Genomic DNA, 24,239 nt, shown 5'->3' on the forward strand with positions numbered 1-24,239 from the left:
TGGGTGCAATATGTCCATGTATTAACATCTACTTTTACAGATACGTACAATGATATTTCACCATGAACACTAGAGACAGCGATGACTGGTTATGACTTTACGAAAGGTGAAGATAACGAAAAGGGATCTATCTCATAACTCCTATAAGAAATACAAAATAAAGAGTTGGGCAAACACGGACCGACGGACATACCTGAGGTGGAATCAGATGCTTAGGAGGAGTAAGCATCCCCTGTCGACCAATCACAACCCCCATAAACCCTATGTCTTGATCAGGTAAACGGAGTAATCCGTAGTCATAGTCATTGTGCCAAGAACAGCCTAACAATCGGCATGAAACACATCAGACAACCCAATGATAGGTTGTATTGGCAAAGTAGATCATTTTAACGACCATAGAATTTGAGAAATGCTGACTTTAAACAAGACTATTGAATCCCCTAGAACATCAACTTGTTTGTTAGTAGCCTGTCTCGATTTATAAACTGATCATATGCAGAATAAGCTCTTGCGTATCGAATCAGTTAAGAGATATCAACACAATATGCAGGTGATAATGGAATATTGTTACGTAAATATGGGAAGTTAGGATGAATCATGCTGTTTGTCATATAGTTGAGTTGTTAGTTTGCCGTTACTATCCATTTTCAATAAACTATCTAAGTACGAAGCTGATTTGGAAGGACCCTGTGGTGTCTTGTATATCGAATTCACAGTGATATATCGCATCGACAATTATTGTTGATAAATAAAACATCATCGATATAAATGCATCTAAATTCTAATTGAAGGTCACAGCAAGATTTTTTCTTCCCATGTAGAAGCTTTTAAATAAACCATGCTTCTTTAGAATATAAAAGCATGTCAGCTAACAAAGGAGAACAATTCGTGCCCATGGGAATCCCAACAGACTGTTGGAAGAACTGATCACCAAATAATACGAATATATTGTAAATGAGGAACTCTATCATATTTTTCTTTTCAATTTCAGCGTATTTGTACGTGGAATCAGAGTGGTGTTTAACAAAGTAATTTTGGATTACTGATCACTAGATATGAATATTTCCGTTTTCCTGTCTATGATGTCAGAATTTTTTTTTAATGTATCGTTAGGAATGGTCGTAAAAAAGTGTTGAAAGTCATATGTTTTGATGTTGTCAATTTGAGAAAATTTTTGCGAGTTCTTTACTAAATGTTCTTTAGATTTTTTTAATCCGCATTTGATTTACACCATTTCTGGCATATCTTGTGGCACATAACGTTTGAAGTTTCTCCTTCACAACTGTTAATATCTTAGTGAGGAGCAAAGATAGGGGCTTGGTAGAACATTTACTGGATCCAGCAATGTATCTTTGTAAGGATTTTGTGAAATTTAAGAATCCACATGTATGCTGATATCCAGTTGCACAAAGATGAGTTTAACTGACAGTTAACGTCTAGATAACAATAGATAAATGTAAGAGTTAATGGGAATTTAATTGTCTGTTAAAGTTAATAACCGTCGTACAACTTGGTCTGGGCAGCTAGGCTAGTCTTTTGAAAATTATTATTATGCCCTCCATCTATTACAAATGATGCATGTACAAGAAAATATGCTATTTTCAGTCCCATCTTTGACCTAAAGATTTCCTAATTTTTACTTCCCCAAAACCAACAAAGTTTACGTTGATAAATATTGTTATTTATTAATGACGAACATAAAAATAACTACAGATAATCTACATCCACCAAAGGGGGATCCTAGACAAACACAAAGACTTGTTGAGCAAGTGATATCTCAAAGACAGCGGGATTAATAATAAAACTAATTATTAGTATACAGACGTCGTAACTTATTTACAGAAACCAGTGTCTATGACTACAAGCGATTAGAAAGAACGAAAACAAGCAATACTGAAGATAAAAAAAAATCAACAAAAACTAAATATGAAAACGTGAAAATAACGAACAGTGACCAATCTCATAACATCTATAAAGAATGCAGAATTAGGAGTACGGCAAACACGAACCCCTGTCCTCAAGACCATAAACGGAGAATAGACTTGTGTCAAATTTTGATTACGTACATGTACATGTATGTCTTAAGATTTATTTAACACAAATGTTTAAAAAAACCCACTGCAGGTTTATAAAAATAATCAAATGCAAACATATTCTGAAAATGTTATTTGTTTATGAAAATCATTTCAAAGGTTAGCTGAATTTGAAATTTTTGACTGAAGTCTATTTTCAGTTTATAATCTTGAGAACAGGACCCACAGGTTCCTAAGAGGAGTTAGTTGTCGATCACACCCACTATTAGCTCTGTATCTTGATCAAGTAAGCAATGTAATCCGTAGTTAAATCATTGGTAAAGAACCCCCAACAATTGGTATGAAATACGGCAGACAGCATTCGACCTAATGACAGGTTGTATTTGTGAATTAGATCGTTATAACGACCATAAAATGTGCGAAATGCTGAAGTTAAACGCCTGTAATATCAAATTATTTGTTAATAGCCTGTCGCAACTCAAAACTGATCACACGCAGAACATGCTTTTTCACATCGAATCAGTTGAAAGACATCTTGTGCAGAAGAGAATGATATATTGCTACATCAATGTGAAAAGCTGACGATGGAGAAGCTGTAGTCACCCCGTTTGTCATAATCTTGAGTTATTATTACATATGTATGTCGTTAACATCTATGTTCAATAAAATATCCAAATATGAAGTAGATATGGAAATCTCTGTGATGTCCTTTATTTCGAGTTCACGGGATTTATCGAATCGATCTATGAATCAAAATGAGTATTGTTAATAAGTAAAAAGTCGTAGATATATCATAATGTCGAGATGAAGGCCACAGCAAGAGATGTGTTGTTCTTTCTTCTATATATTGCATTGTACGCTGTATTATATAGAATGGTCATATAATTTTCTGCAAACAAATAAATACTAGTGCTTGGTACTTAATATAGGGATTGATGTGTACAGGCATACTTTGCCACTGAGCATTGTCTCTAAGCAAATTAGGTTTGTACAGCTTTTATCATTGGTAAAAGTGAAATTCTGTGATATTACTAGATAGATCCCAATACACTATGAATCAGGTCTTCTGTGATGGAGGTACGTTCAGCATTCTGATGAATGCTTTGATGTATGCATACATTACAGACTGGCTATGTAAATAAGGATAAAAATTGTGAAAGCGTGAATTTGTTTATATCAGCCGTTTATATGCATTACACTGACCATATCAAGAATAATTTGCTTGAATTGTGCCATCAAATTAGATATGAAATTGTCATTTATTTCCTCTTCTGCACGAGTGATACTTTTCTCAAAGAAAGATGATGATTATCGATTTTTACTTGAACTATTTAATTATGAAATAGTCATAGACATACTAATATTGTGTGTCCCTATACTTTTGGTGGTTGCATGATGTCTGGTAATCACCCTTCAGGCAATATATGAAGACAGCGATAAGTATTTGTACCCACCGCGTGTGGAGGAAAAAATATTTTGCGTCTCACTGTGCATAAGATTTCAACAAAGAGAAATAACTATGAGGAACTCGGAAATTGCGTATACCAATGACCACGTCCTTTTTGTCAAAACTAAAAGGTTTTTTTCTACCCAGTGATCTAAAGCTTAACAAAAATGCTGACACAACATTTGTCCGTCTGGTCTTTGACGTTTGTATATATTTGAAACTACTCATACTTAAATTCCATCTCTCGATGAATGTGGGATATGACCAAATATCACAGCGCCTTTCATGACCGCTAGAGCTGGATCGGTAGGGGTGATAACTTTATTATCGGGAAATGATTCCCTTATTGCCTTCAACACCATTGGCGATGTAACAAAATCGCTTACAAGAAGAAATTTCGATTCAGACGCTCCTTGAAACGACTCCATGGTGTCTGTGATAACTTGAATTATTCCTTGCAGTGACTGATTGTAAAAGTCTTTGAAAATTTTGGGATGTACTCGAAGTTTGTTTCCCGTCAATTCTACTGTCTTTGCGTACCTTGTCCGTGTCAGTGCCTCTGCCAATGTTTCTTGTGTTTGCTCCTTAAATATCTCCAGCAGACGAGGTGGTAAATCTATGTTTACATTACTTTCTGAATCGGGCTTCATAACACTTATCATCGTCTCAAAATCATCGAAAATGTGAGTATAAGCAATCTCGTTTTCAACCTTGAACGTTGTCAGAACTTCAATTCCAGTGAGCGTAACTAAGAACTGGTAAAATGCATCGCCCACATTATCCCATCCCCAAACTCCATCTGTGACATGATGGACCTCCTGAAGCGTCTGGTTTGACTTTACTTCAAGGACTGTGATATCAGATGTCTCTATTACAAATATTCAAAACATTAGCAGTAGCCAAACATTGCAGTGTGAAACTTTGCATGATAAGAAAAATCTTGCATATATACGTTATATTAGAATTAGTACGTTTCTGGGAATCTAAATCGTACTTTTCCTTTGAAAATGTGCAGAATGCGATAGAACTGACGTATTTTTGTTTTCTTTCTATCCCAACTATCAAACAGTTTTATTTGAAATTTTAATACTGTGTGTTATTTGTAGCAGTTTCTGACCTCCCGCATCCAACACCATATATTGTGTCCCAGGTTCGAATAAGTTAGTTTCAGTTCTTCCTCTGCCATCTGGTTTAGCTTCCATGGGTATGTGATTACAGTAAATGGTCGCTGCTTCTGGCTCCGAAACCAACAACAGTTGTTTTCTCGGGATACCAGCCTGTAAAATAACACGGAGGGCATAGTTCACAATTCTCATTCCTGTACTCTAAACATGACTCTACAAAGAGGAGGCATCCACGTGGCTAGACCTGGACGATAATTTGAAAATGACTGCACGAAATTACTCATTTAGAAGCAGGCTTATCACACACTAACTGTACCTTATAAGTTAACCAGTGTTTTTCTACTGATATTCAACTTCCACAAACCACCATGCCGAAAGAATAATTAACTATAGAGAGGGTTACTTCCTGTACATATTCAAACTGAATGCAATAGGCTGTTTTCTCGGCCCTTGGCCCTTTCCACAAACAATAGGACCAGGGACCACATCGCTCACCTGAGTCACCTTCGTTCTGCTATTTTTTCAGTTTTGTGATTTTAAGACTTTTTTCAATCTTTTATTCCCATGAAATTTTTTTATCCGAAATTGTGGCTCCAACCCCAAGGGTATCGACATAACTGTGAGATAAAGTCACACGGTCAGAAATCATGGCATGAAATATCAGGACTTTATCACAAGGAATCTATAAACAAGATATGAGGCCGCAACTTAAACAGTTTAGGAGATACTGCCTAGCCTCAGCCTAGGTTAAGTTTTCTTAAAAGTAGGTCCAAATCAAAGGTCAAGGTTACAAGGTCAAAGAGTTTGGTATAAAAAATTTCTTGCCACAAGGAATACATTCATGAAATATGAAATGGCGAAGATAACTGACATTGATCAAACTCATAACTTTTATAAGAAATACAAAATTACGAGTTGGGCAAACACGGACCACTGTACACAACAGAGGCAGGATCAGGTGCCTAGGAGGATAAGTATCCCTTGTTGACCGGTCACACCCGCAGTGAGCCCTAGATCTCGATTAGGTAAACGGAGTATTCCGAAGTCAACTTCAGTGTGTAAAAAACGTCCTAACAATTGGAATGAAACAAGTTAGACTGCATTTAACCCAATGACAGGTTGAATCGGCAAACTAGATTGTTATAACGACCATAGAATTTGCAAAATACTGCCTTTAAACGAGACTGTTGGAACCCCAGCAGCATCAACTTGTTTGTCGGTAGCCTGTCTTGATTCAAAAAGTGTTTGTATATAGAATCATTTGAGAAACATAAATAACATATACAGGTAATAATGAAATGTTGCTACATAAATATGGGAAGTTGATAATGGAGAAGCAGAAGTCATCCCGTTTGTCATAAAGTTGAGTTGTTAGTTTGCCGTTAACATCTCTCTTGAATATGCTATCCAAATACGAAGCAGATGTGGAGGACTGTGATGTCTTTTATTTCGAATTCATTGAAATATATCGAATCATGATCGAATTATATCACGTCTCTGGTTATACCTATCTACCAATATTTTGATTTTGATTGATTGATGTTTTCCGCCACACTCAACAATTTTTCAGTTATATGGTGGCGTCCAGTTTTTATTGGTGGAAGAGAGAACCCAGATACAATGTACCTGGGAAGAGACCACCGACCTTCCGAAAGTAAACTGGGAAACCTTCTCATCTGCGCCGGCAGAGGCGAGAGGCCGTGTGATTTTGAGCGCGATGCTCTAACCACTCGGCCACTGAGGACCTTTTTGATTTTGAATATTACACCATGTAATTCCCCTCCAAAAAGATTTCGGACGGTTACCTGGATTGTAGGCGGGGCTTATTTTCCATCGCCTCTGTTTACATGTACTAGGGTCTCTTTTCACAAAATGTCCTATGACTAAATTAAAAAAAAAAATCTGAATGTCTTTTAATCAAATAAACGTTACAAAGTCATAAGTGAATATGCGTGTATTATTAACTATTGATGTAATTTATATATTCAGAAAATCCTCAAGAAGTAAAAAAAAAAAAAAAAAAAAAAAAATAAAGAAATTAAAGTGTATCTAATCTTAAGAATTTAAGCCAAAGGCTCGTGTGAATTCATCCGGCGTCTTTTGTCGTTATTGTCGTCGCTGTTATTAACATTTTCATTTTCCCCCCAGAATCTCTGATATTATTTTTATCGAACTTAGTTCAAATAATCCTTGGATGAAGGGGATTCACGATTGTTCCAATGAAGGGTTATGTCGCCTTCAAAGTTTTACTTGAAAATATATTGGAACATTTTTTTTAATCTTCCTCTAAACGATAACGGCCATGATTAGTCATACAAACATCCACAGCTAATGCAGATTCAAGTATGTTCAAATCACAACCCCCACGGGTAGGATGGTGCCACAGTAGAGGATTTAGTCTTACATGAGAATATGTAAGTAAACATCTTCTAAAATATTCTCAAGAACGGCAGGATCATGATTATTGATTTGAATAAGCAAAACTCTTCCACCTTCAGGTACAGCAAATTCAAGTTTGTTCAATTCAGGGGCACCGATGATATGGTAGGGCAATGATAGAAGATTTAAGTTTGAAATGGGAATGCTTAGATATTCTATTGAATATAGATGTTAATGGAAAACTAACAGCTTAACTTTATGATAAATGGAATAATTTCAGCTTCTCCGTGTCTCAATTGATTCGATACGTAAGAGCTTGTTCTGCATATGATCAGATTTTAAATCGAGGCAGGCCACTAACAAACCAGTTGATGTTGAACTAGCCAATGCATTTCATGCTTCCATTATCTTCACAACTGACATTTCTATATCCAGTAACGTTCTTTTCGACACCCCGTCTAAGATCGTTGACGGAAATGTCGAGTTCAGTCTCCTTGCTAAACTCATTGACTTCATCTATATTTCAAGCTCCAATCCTGCATTTGATCAAGAACAGAGCTCTCATCTAAAAATATCATTTGTGTAAGAGAGTCTATGAAGTTCCAGAAGTACAAGCAGCTATTGACAAGCTGTCACAACACGACCAAACTAAAGAAAAGTATCTGACAGGGTTCCACAGGTCACAACGTATCATATTGTTCTTACTGAATGAAGCAGAATTCTGAAGAGGCATATTCCCCTTCTTCATACTAACCAAATAATGGCCGAGTTTTCAAGGAGCCTCCCATGGCTCAACATCCCATAAATTTTAAAGACATGTTGATGCGAACCGAATTGGAAAATCCTTTGCCCAATGGGGACTTTTAAACTTGTTCTGATGGCAGATGCCTGATGTGCAAATACAGCGCGAGCAAAGCTTTAAGAGTGTTATAACCGACCTATATTAACGATTTTTTGAGGGCATATCTTTTCGCATGGACAACTGCATCTATCTCATAAGCTGTAAGGTCTGTGACCAATAATACGTTGGTAAAGCTGGAGACCGCCATAGAGGGTTCAATAACTACCCGTCTAACATTAAAATCAAACGGGTAAATGAACTCGTTGTCGTCCAATTGAATTTCACAGGACACAAATGAGAAAACATGTCAGTTGTGCTTATTGACCACGATAATCAAAGTCATTCCCACCCCTCGTTTTATAATTGGTCTTACTATTTCGAAAACGGTTGAGATCACCACTCCTATACAGCTCATATTCTTGAATATTTTGTTGGACAAGAGATCCATGTTCATCCCCAGCCCTCATTTTATAATTGGTCAAAATATTGAACGTAGTCCAGATTCTCACCACAAATCACCTACAATATCACATGTGTAGATGCATCGAGTATATGATCCCTGGGCCGAGGCCTCTGCTGGTGGACTGTTAGTCCCCGAGGGTCTCTACAGTCTAGTAGTTAAGTACTTCGTTACTAGCTTGAAAATACGGATGTATATCTAATCGCTGTTATAAAATTTAGAAATTCATTTCAAAATTAAGGATTATCTCCCTCATACATAGTTCTTATCCTTAGACGAATTTGACTCCAGTTTTGACATTCTGTTTTTCTCTGAAATAGCTCTTACAAGTTTATTATTTTGGATTTCAAAAATTTCGGTTGAGCATCACTGAAGAGACATTATTTGTCGAAATGCGCATCCTTATTGCTTATATACATGCACATGACATCACCAATTATATTCCAAAAGATAATTTGCAGAGCGAAAAACATAACAGGAGTTCTGGAAGCATTGCGTTTGTAAAATAACATTGTTTTTCACTCAGTTGGTCTTTCGGATTAAAATCAAACTTCCGTTACATTATTGCACATCTAGAAGACACAACAATCATATCACAAATTTAAAGATGATTTGACTACTGCTTAAAATGTACAAGAAGATGAGTTCTGGTTATCAGGATTTCGTGGAAAACGTCCTTTTTGAACCCCACACCCCATTGGCCCCCATGATAAAAATGAAAATTCCAAAACCGTATTGCACATCTAAGGGACACAATCAATAATTTTCCAAAGTAAGAATTGGCTACTTCTTAAAATATGAAAGGAGTTTACTAATGAAACGTGTAGCAGATGGACGGACGGTCGGGAATAATGCAGTATACTTTGACTTTCATTAAAAAGATAAATGTTTAAAAACTAACCAGTAGATAAAACAATCCACAACAATATATTGATTAAACCCGGATAGGGGTCAATGTACACTAAGAAGGTCATACAAACCTCTGCTGCTGCCTCCGTCATGAATTGTTTGGCGCCGTCATCCCAAATGGCGGGAACAGTCACTACCCAGAGAATGGAGTCCTCAAGCATGGTACGACTTTTCAATAATTCAACCAGATGGTTTTTAAGATATTTTATGGTCATCGTAAAGATCGTCTTAGCTGGCATCTCGTTACCATTCACATCTTTTATCGTTGTGGTTCGTCTTAGACTCTGCAAAATAATCGCAAGAAATCTTGTTACTTTACCATATAGTTATTCTACAGATATGTTGCAAAGCGAATGTCTCAGTTTTATTTAGGTGAAAATAATCATGAACCAACTTTATATTGGTGGAGAGTCTTGAAGCCTTTGAAGTAGAGCCAACCCTCTTGCTCACTGCCTTTTACAAGCGATGCGTATTTCTTTTCCGCATCGTATCCAAAAGAATGGAGTGCTTTGTTCGGCTTCAGTAACAGTACAGACGGTGTGTTTCCCGTGGAACTGGCTTTAGAAAACCATATGTACGTTTCGATATCTGATGGATCTCTCCTGAATTCGTCATAAAATGAAAATGCGATTCCAGAAAATATTGCACCAAAATTTATGGCAGCCACCAAGATCCTGTAATACGGACTCTTTTCTTTTGTTTTCCTTGCTGCCCGGAGCATCTGTCTTAAACTAACCAAAACTGCAGGATTACAACAGATTACAAATTGAAACAAGAGACCCACAGGCCTTGTCGGTCACCTGAGTACTAGTGAAAAAGTACCACTACTCCCAAGGGCTATGAAATCTAAAAAAAAAAAAAACAAAAAAAAACAAAAAACAAATTCCTGTTCTGAATAACTAAGCTAAATTCTAATGTTCAGCAACAGTATAACAGAAGATGTGTAAAATTACAAATTTTTTGTACATCCTTTTCTGCTATTTCTAAGTATACATTTAGATTTTTGTTCACACATTTTATAACTGACCATTTTGGCCCCACCCTGACACCAAAACCCCTACCCCAGGGATCATCAAATTTACAATTTTGGTAAAGGACTACCTCCTCTTTCTAAATATCAATTTAGTTTCAATAACACTAAATAAGATGTTACTTTAGTGTTTTACACATAAACACTATATACCAAGTTTGGCCCCACCCTGGAGTCGGAACCCATACCCCGGGGATCATGAAAGTTACAATTTTGGTAGAGGCCTTCCTGAGCTAAATCACTATGCATTTAGTATTTCTTACACGTGTGCAATTGTAGAGAAGAAGATTTTTGAAAATCGGTCAATTTCGGGCAGTTTTTGCCCCGCCCTTAGAGCCCCCAGGGGGCCCTAGGGGTGCTGGAGTCCTGAAATTTACAATTTATGCCCCCTTGTCCCAAAGACGCTTCATGCCAAATATGAACAGAACTGGACTGGAAGTTATCAAGTTAAAAATGTTCAATTTTGAACGCACGTCGCATGACGACGGACGACAACCAATTGCATAGTTTGACAGAAGCAGACGCTCAATTTTTAGGTCACCTGAGTAAACTCAGGTGACCTAAAAATTGAGCGTCTGCTTCTGTCAAACTATGAAATGAAAAGGAATAATCTAGATGACAGGCGCAAATTAAAGGAAGTCAAATTTAGTATCCTGAACCCGATCTAAAATAAATAACATTAGCAAAAGTTATGCATCTTTGAATATGACCTGCACAAAATAACCCGGTTTAAACCCCATTTACTCAAATGGCTATCATTTCAATTAGAACACATTGGAAATGTAAATATATGGGGATGAAGACCTTCAAAATACAGCCATCTTGATGTATCAGGGATCGGTCAATATTTATCTGGGGGTTGGGACCGGTGCAAAATGTAATAGAACACGCATTTTATTTGACTTACACACTGATAGGACTCCATTTTTGTTTTCAACACTGATAGGTCAGCTATATATATTTTTTTGTATCATTGGACACAAAATTATTATAAAGCATTTCAAACTTTTAATTCAACCATCTTTTAAACAATAACACTGAATTGTGTGCATGCTTTATTTCATGTCTAAGTTGAATATACTAGAGACAATTTGCAATAACATACTGGACCTTTGAAATTTTTTAATATTAAAACATGTTATTAAAAATAACAAAGGAAGTATTTAGCTGTGAATAAAATTGTAAAAATTACATGCAAGATTTGCATGGAGTATGGATTTCAATCATAGAAAATAAAAATGGGATATCATGTTGGTCATAACTTGAAAGATACAGACCAGAATTTAACTAAAGTCTAAACACATCTTTGATAATTTGATGGTTTGCCATTCAACCTATCATTGGGTCAAATGCTGTCTGAATTGTTTCATACCGAGTGTTAGGCCGTTCTTGGCACATTGATTTTTACCACGGATAACTCTGATTACCTGATCAAGATGTATGACTCACGGCGGGTGTGACCGGTCGACAGGGGATGCTTACTCCTCCTAGGCACCTGATTTCACCTCTGTATATCCAGGGGTCCGTGTTTACCCAACTTTCTATTTTGTATTGCTTTAATATATGAGTTATGAGATTGATCACTGTTCGTTATCTTCACCTTTCATAGAGAATACTGAGATGTGAAAAATACTTGCAATTGTAAGTACATGAGACAACAATTCAGTAAAACAGTAATTAAAAAATATGCATAATGTAGCACGTTAAACAACAATTTAACAAAAAGAAAAAATAAGATGAAAATAATGAGATTTGTAACTTCACTAGACAAATTACCGTACAAACATGACAAAGTAAACAAAAGTTTCTCAGGAGCTTGAATCCCTCAGATGATATAACTGGAGAGACAATTATGAAGAACTCCAGAGATTTTTAAAATGAAACGAAAATGTTGTTTAAGGTAGTACTCTACATCGTCATAATGGCTGACTTCCTTTAAAAACATGGATGAAAAAATCGATATCAGCAATATTTGACTTTTCCTTTTCTATTTGAATACCCGCCCCTAGGGCCCCAGGGGTGCTGGAGTCCTGAAATTTACAATATATGTACCCCTTGTCCCAATGATGCTTCATATCGAATTTGAAAAGAATTGAAATGGTAGTTATCAAGAAGCAATTGTTAACGCACGACGGACGAAAACAATTGCAATAGGCCACCCGAGTTTACTGTATGTAAAAGGTCTCATTGAAAACTTATAATTTGTTTTTTTGAATATTTCTCAGACAAAGAGACCATTTTAAACAAAACAGAAGCATAACTTTTTAAAACTTTATATATTCTAATTCAAGATAAGAAATGCATAACGTCAGTCTAAGAACAATGTATTTACAAAAGTATTGTAGAGCAGGAAGGCCTCTACCAAAATTGAAACTTTCAGGATCCCAGAGGTGGGGGTTCTAACCCCCAGGACAGGGCCAAATTTAGGATTTAGTGTTTTTGTGTAAAACACTTAATAAAATCTTCTTTAGTGGTATTGATACTAAATTGAAACTAAATGGAAAGAACAGGTAGTCTTTCATCAAAATTGTAAACTTGATGATTCGAGGGGTAGGGGTTTTGGTATCAGAGTCATTTATTAAATGTGTGAACAATAGGAATTTTAAACTTCTTGATAACTACCATTCGAATTCTTTTCAAACTTGGTACAAAGCATCAAGGGACAAGGGCGATACAAATTGTAAATTTCAGGACTCCTGTTCTCCTGGGGACTTAATGGCGGAACAAAAACTGCCAACAATTGACCAATTTTTAAAAATCTTCTCTACAACCGCACATGTGTAAGACAATCTAAATGCATAGTGATGTAGATCAGGAAGGTCTCCACCAAAATTGTAAATTTCATGATTCCCGGGGTAGGAGTTCTGACCACAGGGTGGGACCAAACTTAGGATATGGTGTTTATGTGTAAAACATTTAAATAACATCTCTAGTGCTTTTGATTTAAGAAATGAAACTTATAATTCTTTGTTTGATGCATGTATCAAACGAAACATTGGGCGGAAAACTTCATCAATGCGCGTAGCGCATTGATGAAAAAGTTTTCCGTCCAATCTTTCGTTTGATACATGCATCAAACAAAGAATCATAAGTTTTATTTCTTATCATTTAATTATGTTTTTAAGATAGAAAAACAAATAGTTTCTCCCATCAAAAAGCTTAAATTAACGTTTCTGAAGTGGCGCTGAAGTGGCGCGTAGAATACATATAGGCAAGAATGAAAACAAAAACAATACGGCATGGCTGTGCGTTCAAGTCAGGAGCAGTTACTATGCAGATTTAAATGGATTATACGCCAAATTAAAGGTACAATGGTTAAAAGCTGAATTAAATATAAAGGAAGATAACAAGTGGTGACTGGATTTATGCTGCATCGTGTTAGAGGAGACGTTCAACACTGGTTGTGTCGTTGGAACGGTGGAATGCAATTCGGCTACATTTCAATATCGAGGAAAACGTTCAAAGCGCACTCGTTGACTGAGCCCCATATAACGCAGTTCAATTTCATTGATATATACCAGATCAGAAGTCACCACTTGCTCCGTCATGTTATCGATCTCGTAAAGCAGACGATTCATACCGGGAACTCGTGTAATCTGTCTACTTCTACCAGTAAGTGGTCTACGTCATCAAATTTATTCTGCCGCGTCATCGCCTATGTATGTTGTTTCTTTAAATTAATTTGTATTTTATTCATATCTTTAGTTGTGCAAATTTTTGATAGCAATGAAAAACAAAAATCAAACAAATGCATTTCGTTATATGTAATGTTTGTGTGGAAAATCCCCTTCTATAAATAGCGCTAAAATTAGAACGGGGAAGACGCATTCCAGAAAAAAGTAGTCCCGCGTGCTTAGTGCAGATGAACTCCGAACGAAATTTTGACAGAGAAATCAAACAAATTTTTCAACCAATCAGCATCGTTTATAAGTCATCACTTTAAAAGTTATTAAATGATTATAAATTGAAACTAAATGAATGGATTTTAGAAGGAGTAGGAAATCCTTTACTAAGATTGTAAATTCCATGATCCTAGGGGGTAAGAGTTTGGTTTCAGGTTGGTGTCAAAATTATAATAACGATTTGAAGGACTTTAAGTTTGCTGTTACTGTATAAATCTAAATGCATATGACATTAGCAAAGAAATGTAATTGTTTTACAAAAGGGAACTCTAGCTTCAAAACCAGTAGTTTTGATCACAAGATGACTCGTCAAGTTCCAGTATTTAGGATAACTTGGGGGGGGGGGATCATGGTAGCAGATGAGTAACAAAGAAAAACAATGGAAATCGCTCTTAAGGTTGTTTCCTGGATGGTCAAAGAAAACATTGTACTAGTGAAATATAAGCCGCTGATACACCTCATGGAAAATGTAGGAGTCACTGACTTGGATTAATTGGCATCTTCAAAAGGTACGGTACTGATTATGCAGTTCATGAATTTTTTGATGTTCTTAATGAGATTGTTAAACATGAAACCAGCAATCTGATGAGTGAAAGTCCTTGCATAATTATGCTAGCTGATGAATCCACAGACCGTACCGTTTACACAGACTGATCATTTACGTTCAGATACTACAGTCGGTTACTTCAAAGCCGTCTACTAAGTTCCTAACAAGCAATGCACTGCCAGGTGGAACAAGTTTATGCATTTCCTAAGCCATTCTCTCAGAGTTAAACAAAAGAGCAATTTATCGCTTTTGGATGCAAGGTGAAGACAACAAACAGTGATCAATCTCACAACTCCTACAAGCAATACAAAATAGACAGTTGGGCAAACACGGACCCCTGGACACACCAGAGGTGGGATCAGGTGCCTAGGAGGAGTAAGCATCCCCTGTTGACCGTTCACACCTGCCGTGAACCCTATATCCTGATCAGGTAAACGGAGTTACCCGCAGTCAAAATCACTGTGCCAAGAACGGCTTAACAATCGGTATGAAACACGTCAGACAGCATTTGACCCAATGCGAGGTTGTATTGACGAACTAGATCGTTATAACGACCATAGAATTTGCGAAATGCTGACTTCAATCGCGACTTTTGAAACCCCTGTCCCATCAACTTGTTTGTCAGTAGCTTACCTCGATTTAAAAACTGACTATACGCAGAACAAGCTCTTGCATATCGAATCAGTTGAGATACATAAACACCATATGCAGGTGATAATGGAATATTGCTACATAAATATGGCAGGTTGACGATGGAGAAGCTGAAATCATCCCGTTTGTCATACAGTTGAGTTGTCAGTTTACCGTTAATGTCTACTTTCAATAAAATATCTAAGTATGAAGCAGAAGTGGACGACTCTATGGTGTCCTTTATTTCGAGCTCACAAGGATATATCAAATCGACATATGAATGAAAGCTATTATTGTTAATAGACAAAACGTCATCGATATATCTAAATGTCGAATTGAAGGCCACAGCGAGAGATTTTTTCTTCTCGCGTAGAAGTTTTTGAATAAATTCTGCTTCATATGAATATAAAAACATGTCTGCTAACAAAGGAGCACAATTCGTGCCCATGGGAATTCCAACACACTGTTGGAATACCTGATCACCAAAGATCTGATGGGGGCTTCTGCTATTACGAGTAAGCATACCAGTTACAGGATTATCATGATCATTATCAAACATATTAGATATGATAATTTAATAATCAGCTAGTAAGTTTTGAAGTTTTATATTTTATTGACTTGTTATGACAATGGTAATCAGATGCATTATTTGTGTAACAGGTTTGTAAGTTGATAAGAAACCATGGATGAAAATTGTTTTAGAAGGGATTATAGTTTATAATTTATAATGGTTTTGCCATTCTAACAAAGTAACAACTATTGACCGAGTATTTGTTTTTTGAAGTACATGTAGGCCTGACCTTCTGATAAAAGTTTGATGTCGTCGTTTTGAAATAAACAAAAGAAATAACGAATTAACGATCGATGAAAGTAATATTTTAATGCAGCGTTATTAGAACAATGAAAAGTAGAAGTGTATGTGCATTTGGATTTTATTTACGTAGTTTCTTTGGATCTGAGGTCGAGAGGAAATCCTGAGGCACTTTATAGTAAGTAAAGCTGTTGAGATTTGTTAAATTTAATATGCTCCAGAAAAAAGAGACTGTGCTTGTGAATACTTGGTACCGCAGCATGTCGAGCTACTTTCGATTAAGCTTGTCCAGTAGACGGTCGATTCCTTGTCGATGATAATAGTGTGCACATATTTTTGTTTTCTGATCGTAATTTTTGAGTAGTTACAGACCGAGTTAGCATTTTTGTGGCCGGTAACTTGCATTATATGTCAGTGGGGGCAACATCTTTTAATTTTGCTATAAAAGAAATTCTAAATAGATACAGAATAATAAGTTTTACGCTTTATTTCATGCATGAATATGCATAAACACAGAAAATATGTCATCCAAGTGGGGACAGTGTCAAAAGTAGTTCGGACCGGAAGTGCTTTGTCAAACGGGCGTGTGATAAAGCTAATGCTTTATCTCACTTTCAATATACACCACACGTATGAGATAAATGAATATATTTTAGGCGGGGGCCCACCACTAAAACCTCTCAACGCAGTTGCCACAACAGTGTGTAGTGTGGTAGGAGAGGATAATGCTTGCCTCAGTGGGATTGATGATGGAATTAACTCTTCTCTCTTGCAGATATTAAACATTGGAGAAGGGAGTCAACCAGTGTGAGTAAATACAGGAAAAATTATCTATATATTCACTTATATTGTATTGTATGTAGTTATCTTTGTTATAATTCATCATCATCATTAATTATTATATGTACATGAATACAGTGATTCATGCACTGCAAGGGTTGATGAAATTACTTGAAATCTGTCATGACAGAATTGTTCTTTGTAATTCCATTTTTATTAATGGATTATTATTATTATCTTTTTATTAACATCCAAATAATGATGATAAAAAACAACAACTATTAAAATAATCATTAAATTCATCATATAATCAACCTCATGTTGCGTATTCAAATGTTAGAATTTGGGGTAAATTAGCTTGAATTCTTTCAATGACAGAATTGTCTTTTCTGTATTAATTTGATTTGTATAGCTATGAACATCAACATAAAAAAATAACATTCTTCGTAATAAACATTCAATGCAATCATATGATTTAATAATTCAAAAGAGCTGCAGAAGATATAGAAAGGAGAATACTAAGGAAGCATTTAATTAATCTCTTTTCATCACAGGGGAATCAATGTCTTTAAGGGACCTCCTGGTACGGATCCCCTCATTCTCAGCTCTACCGCTCTAGTCGCTACACTTGTGCAAGAGTCTCCACTACCATTAACATCCAGTATGACTACAAGTTTGCAGGCCTCTGAAAATAGAAGAAGTCAGTCTGATTTGAAAAGGAGAATCGAGGAGCTGATTTGCAAGAAGTTTGAACTGGAAGTCCAGTATATGGAACTAAAGATAAAAAAAACTAAAGCAATAGGAATTAATTTTATTTATATTTAAAAGCATTTTAATTGATGTACTATATGTACATGTTCTTATCTCATCTGAGTGAAAGGTTCAAGTGAGCTTTTAATTCTGATCAAACTCTGTCCATTGTCTGTTGGCACACAGTTGGGCCACATGAATAGATCAATTTTTTATACATGGGAAATATTTTGTAAATCTTCTCAAGAACAACAAGGCCATGGCTAGTAATATTAAGAAGCAAGCAATCTATTGTAGTGCAGAATCATATAACAACTGCAGGACAATGCATACCTAATGAAAATTATCAATATGCAAACATTCCCCAAGCTTTGTGGTTTTAAGATTTTTTTATGTTGCTTTTTTATTATTTTGTTTTTCATTTATTAAAAATCAAGGACCCTGGGTTTAAGGATGGGCTAGAACCTATTTTAAAATTTTACATAGATCATGGATATAAAGAAAGAATAATTGTTTTAAATCCTCTCCAGCAAGATCATTAAATTCAGTTGTCACCCTCTGGGGCTATAGGTATAAACTATAATGTTACCATACCATTTGTAATACCATTGTATATTAACTGCATGTTTTCTTTCTTTCACATTAAATAGGCATGTAAATATGATGCTGTAACTGATAAAACCTTTAGATTTCATACTATTATTGTATATGATATCTGAAAGACATAGACATTCAGTATACTTTACCAGATATTGTTTTGTTTGTCATAATGAATATTAATTATGGAATATTAACAGAATATCCTTATTTAATAAGTTAAGTTTTTTATGTTTCATATTTCAACATTAATAAGTTAATACTCAATAGGTGAAATTAAATGATATGTGTATTAAAATTTTCACTTTCCATATAAAGTAGTTGTTGGCTTTTAACTTTTCACATTTTCATTTCCTTCACTAGAATGACTAGGCCAATTTCAACCAAACTTGGCACAAAACATCCTTGGGCATTTTTTCCCTCAAGAACCCCATAGCTAAATTGCATGGTCAAAATGTAATACATTTGTAAGACAGAGTGGTATTTTCCTAAGTAAATATATTATTTCATTACTATATGAAATATATTATTTTAAAAAGCTATAATTTAAGTAGCTCATAAAGATTATCATATACCTTTATTTTTAACCTGCTTTAATTTAGGCCAATTCAACTTAATTAGTAGATTATCATCCAGGATCAGCAAAAAGTATGGGGCGGGTGGGAGGATTTTATTTTTTAATTTTTATTTTCTGAGAAAAATATTGAAGACAAATGAGTTTTTTCCCCAACAGATCCGCATCATTTAATGCAAGATGGATATCAATCTATGCTATTTTCATAGACTAATTCCAGGTTAAGCTTTAATCTAAGGATATTACAGAACTATACCTAACTTCTTCAAGATTTACGCCGGTAAGAACGTGAGAAATTAAGAAAACCATTTAGATCTATTCATCTATTTTCAAATTGTTAAAAAAGAAAGAAAGAAAGAAAATTTCCCACATCTCGTTATGCTTAATGTTTTTATCGAAATAATTTTTAAGTTTGAATTTTATGTTTAAAAAAATTGGATATAAATATATATTCTAGTACATGTTACCTGAGTATGTGATACAGGTGCATGTGACATGTACCACCCCTCCCCCCTTTTATTTACAAAATAATCAATAATGTACCCTTTATTTACATGTCAGTGAAATATAAAAATCAAAGTAGATATATATTTTATTATTTTATAGATTACATGCAAGAAAAGGAGTTTAAATTCTAAGAATTGCAATAATCAAAAAGAGTCAAAGCTGAAATTGCACAGTCTAAAGAATTGACAGCTGTTTACATCACATTTGGAAACTGTTGGATCCACCCGATTGTTTCTCAAATAGGGGGCGCTTAAGTTTCGAACTAATTTTACACCAATCAGACTTTGTTTATACCAAGAAGGAAATATGGATGTGGAAAAAAAAGCAGACTCGTTTATCATGTTTATTTAGAATATTCAAAGGTGTGCATGTATCATGTGTATGAAAGAAGATTTTAAATCTTTACCTGTTGTAATTCAACTGCGATGGCTGGTTTGGTCTCAGAAAAGGAGTCAATAACCAACGTGTGGAGGTATATCCGCTGTCGCCAAGTAAATCTGCGTGAATGGGGATGTGATTGTTTTCGAACAGGACTCTCAAACCACTTTCGTTAAGGATTCGGGAATCGTGAGTTGAGCCTGGCCATTTAGCAACAACATCAATGATTCTATATTTTGCATCAAAAACAACTTGTGTGTTAATACTATGGTAGTTATGTCTATTGACGTATTCATTTTCATATTCGTGTGGTGCTATTATTTGAATGTGGGTACCATCGATAGCGCCTACTATCCCTGGGAACCCCGCAATTGCGTGACAAGACTTTTGGTTCCTCCTACTTTCTGCTGCGCTAGATGGAAATTGTACAAACCGACTGATCGTGAGAGGGGAGGTAAGTATGGCACGACAAATTCACAAAAATTAGCTAAACATAATTTCACAGTTGATAAAATAGGTTTATCGACTGTAAACTATAGTTTACGGACCGTAAACTATAATTAACGACGTTAATCTATATTTCACATCTGTAAACCATAGTTAACAGATAATCTATGTTTCACAAGCGTAAACTATAATTAACAATGAAAATAATCATTAGCGATTACAAAACATAGTTTATCTGATAAATACGGTTTCACGATTGTAAACTACGGTTTACAAGTCTAAACTATTATTAACGAATGTAAATGATAGTTTACGGTTTGTAAGATATAGTTTATAGTCATTTAATGCGCCGAATTCACAAAAAAGTGATAAACACAGTTTTGTAAGATATAGTTTATAGTCATTTAATGCGCCGAATTCACAAAAAAGTCATAAACACAGTTTTGTTTAATATAGTTTATGAGTAAAAATGGCAGTTAGCTATAGTTTACGATCAAAAACTGTAATTAACGAATGTTAAACATAGTTTATCTGATAAATATAGTATCACAATTTGTGAAACTAGGATTAACAATTGTGAACTATAGTTAACGAATGTAAAACTTATACGGTACCAATTTTGATGCACCAGATGCGCATTTCGACAAATAATGTCTCTTCAGAGATGCTCAACCGAAATGTTTGAAATCCGAAATAACTATGAAGTTTTAGAGCTAAATATAGCCAAAAACAGCGTGCCAAAAAAGTGGAGCCAAATTCGTCCAAGGATAAGAGCTATGCATGAGGGAGATAATCCTTAATTTTGAAATGAATTTCTAAATTTTATAACAGCAATTAAATATACATCCGTATTTTCAAGCTAGTAACGAAGTACTTAGCTACTGGGCTGTAGAGACCCTCGGGGACTAACAGTCCACCAGCAGAGGCCTCGACCCAGGGGTCATAATGTAAAACTTATACGGTACCAATTTTGATGCACCAGATGCGCATTTCGACAAATAATGTAAATTATAGTTTACAAATGTGAATCTGTATTTATCAGCAAAATCTATTGTTAACGTTTATTTAAAGACAGATAAACTTGGATTAGCATTTGTAAACTATAGTTTACAACCGTTAAATATAGTTTTACGGATGAAAATTATAGTTAACGAATCGTTAACTATAGTTTACAGTTCGTAAACTATAGTTTACAGTCGATAAACCTAATTTATCAACTGTGAAACTATGTTTATCTCATTTTTGTGAATTTGGCTTGCCATAGGTAAGGCTTGCCAGTGTTACGGTAATGGCCCGTGAGACAGTTGGCTGAGAAACACCCATGTTATCGCCGTTTCACAGCTGCATTTTGCCCGTAGCTAGAAACCTCAAAGTAAGAAGAACTTTCTGAAGAGAGGATAATGCCATATTACGCCGAGAGCCACTAGATATTTGTTCACGAATTTAAGTGATTCCACAAAAAGGATTCCACCGGAATCAAGGCGAAAACGTTCGATCAGCTCACGGTCACTGTACTGCTGTAAACAGTCTTTTCTCTCTCTAAAATTCCTTCTGTGAACTACGTTGGCAGCCATTTTATTTGTGACCTTAAGAAATTCTGAAAACTTAAGTCTGCTACAGACTACACTTACTTTTAAAAATTGTTTAAGAATTTTCTAAGAATTAAGTTATTTATGAATAAAACTTAAGATAAAAACTCATTTTTAGCGTTACTTAAGTATTTTTTTTTTATTGATTTAAGAAATTTCTTACACTTAAGCATAACTTAAACATCTTTATGAATCCCGCACCAGATATTTTGTTAAATGCTGACTTTAAACGAGACTGTTGAAACCCTGTAACATTAATTTCTTTGTAAGTAGCCTGTCTGGATTCAAAAACTGATCATACACAGAACAAGCTCTTTCGTATCGAATCAGTTGAGAAACATAAAACCATATGCAGGTGACTGTGAAATATTGCTAAAAAATTTGAAAAGCTGACGATGGAGAAAACTAAAAGTTAAGTTGTTAGTTTGCCGTTAACATCTACGTTCAATAAAATACATGTATCCAAATATCAAGCAGATGTGGAAGTTTTTACGGTGTCCTTCATTTCGAGCTCACTGGAATATATCCTCTGGTGTGTCTAGGGGTCCGTGCTTGCCCATCTATCTATTTTGTATTGCTTATAGGAGTTATGAGATTGATCACTGTTCGTTATCTCCACCTTTATAGGAGTTATGAGATTGATCACTTTCGTCATCTTCACCTTTATATGAGTTATGAGATTAATCACTGTTCGTTATCTTCACTTTTCATTGAATCAACTTAAATCAACTATGAATCAAATTGAGTATTGTTAATAGATGAAAGGTGAAGATAACGAACAGTCATCAATCTCATAATTCCTATAAGCAATACAAAATAGATAGTTGGCCAAACACGGACCCTGGACACACCAGAGGTAGGATTAGGTGCCTAGGAGGAGTAAACATCCCCTGTCGACCGGACACACCCGCCGTAAGCCCCATATCTTGATCAGGTAAACGGAGTTATCCGTAGTCAAAATCAGTGTGCCTAGAACGGTCTAACAGTCGGTATGAAACACGTCAGACAGCATTTGACCCAATGATAGGTTGTATTGGCAAACACTAGATCGTTATATCGACCATAGAATATGGAAATGTCGAGTTGAAGACCAAAGCAAGATATATACATGTATATATATATATATATATATATATATATATATATATATATATATATTATCTTTCTCTGCATTGTATCATACATGTACATTGTATAATACAAATATCTAGAATTACGTTATACAAAGAAATGAATACAGGGATGTTTGTGTACAGGCATACGTCGCCACTGGTCACTGACTTTATGTTTATTCTAAAGATCATTGGAACATTTGTATTCGATGCAGTCATCAATAATTGCCACATTAAACCAAGTGCCCCTGAACAGCATGCATCTGCGAATTGTCTGACCAACTTCAATTTGGTCTAAAAAGCACGAACCGGTCGCGGTAGCTCAGTGGTAGAGCGTTTGCTTCGTAACGAGGAGATTGTGAATTCGAACCCTGCTCGTGAAATGGCCGCAAAACGTCAAACCTAAAACGTAAACATAGGTAAAGATTGCTAGGCATTTAGAATCTTTCGCATATGAAGAAGGTACCGTGTCGCGACAGGCGTTGTTGCACGTTAAAGAACCCTCACCGCTACGACCGTAAGCGCTAAGCATAGGTCTAAATTTGTGGTACATCACCTGCAACAGGTGACGTCTTAATATGGGTGGAAAATTCTTGAAAGGACGCAAAACAAACTAACAACAAACCAACAAAGTACGAGGGAGGCAAGTATCGTACAGCTTTTATTATGCACTGGTGAAAGTGGATTTATATTATACTACTCAAAATTTGATAAGTATCACTAGGTTATATGTGTGTAATTTACCACTAACATAACAAAAGACAAAAATTTGACTCAGAAACGTGTTTACTCAGGTTATGAAAGAAAATTCATGAACGGCATGAACTTTTATCAATACGGAATGCTTGAAATCTGATAACAACACCAAAAGGCATTTCATTACAAAAAGTTAACGGCAAACCAGAGAAAGAATTACACAGTTTTGGGGGATAGTCCATCATTACACTTAGTCGATGAAGTGTCAATACCGGGTATGGCCTCCCCTTGCATCAATGACGGCTTGACAACGTCGAGCCATGCTGTCAATAAGCACCCGGATGTTTCCAATGGGAAAGTTGTTCTTCTCTTCCACGAGGGCGTTTCCGAACTCTGCCAAAGTCGTGGGTTGTGCTCTACGGCGTGAAAGGGCAACTTGCAGCATGTTCCATACATGACCAATCGGGTTCAAGTCCGGCGAGCGCGCTGGCCAGTCCATACGGACAATTGTCTCCTGCTGAAGGTACTGTTCCACGACCCTGGCGCGATGAGGACTGACGTTATCATCCATCAGGATGAACTCAGTGCCAACAGCACCAGCGTAGGGTCTAACGTAAACATCGAGGATCTCATCCCGATACCGCACCCCCGTCATTGTTCCTCTCTCCAGGACATGAAGATATGTTCTTCCATCCC

At 35.8% G+C, this 24,239-nt stretch overlaps 1 protein-coding gene across 1 annotated transcript; it reads right to left on the reverse strand.

Moving 5' to 3' along the window:
- Positions 1-1,589: 1,589 nt before the first annotated feature.
- On the reverse strand, positions 1,590-9,914 carry LOC125678513 (heat shock 70 kDa protein 12A-like). The gene is made up of 4 exons (XM_048917018.2): positions 9,588-9,914; positions 9,265-9,477; positions 4,598-4,757; positions 1,590-4,348 (listed from the first exon to the last, which is right to left on the reverse strand). Exons 1-4 carry the CDS (start codon positions 9,912-9,914, stop codon positions 3,711-3,713), a joined length of 1,338 nt encoding a protein of 445 aa, XP_048772975.2. The 3' UTR covers positions 1,590-3,710.
- Positions 9,915-24,239: the final 14,325 nt, after the last annotated feature.

The sequence above is a fragment of the Ostrea edulis genome, chromosome 2 (assembly GCF_947568905.1).
Source record: "Ostrea edulis chromosome 2, xbOstEdul1.1, whole genome shotgun sequence".
Classification (NCBI taxonomy): domain Eukaryota; kingdom Metazoa; phylum Mollusca; class Bivalvia; order Ostreida; family Ostreidae; genus Ostrea; species Ostrea edulis.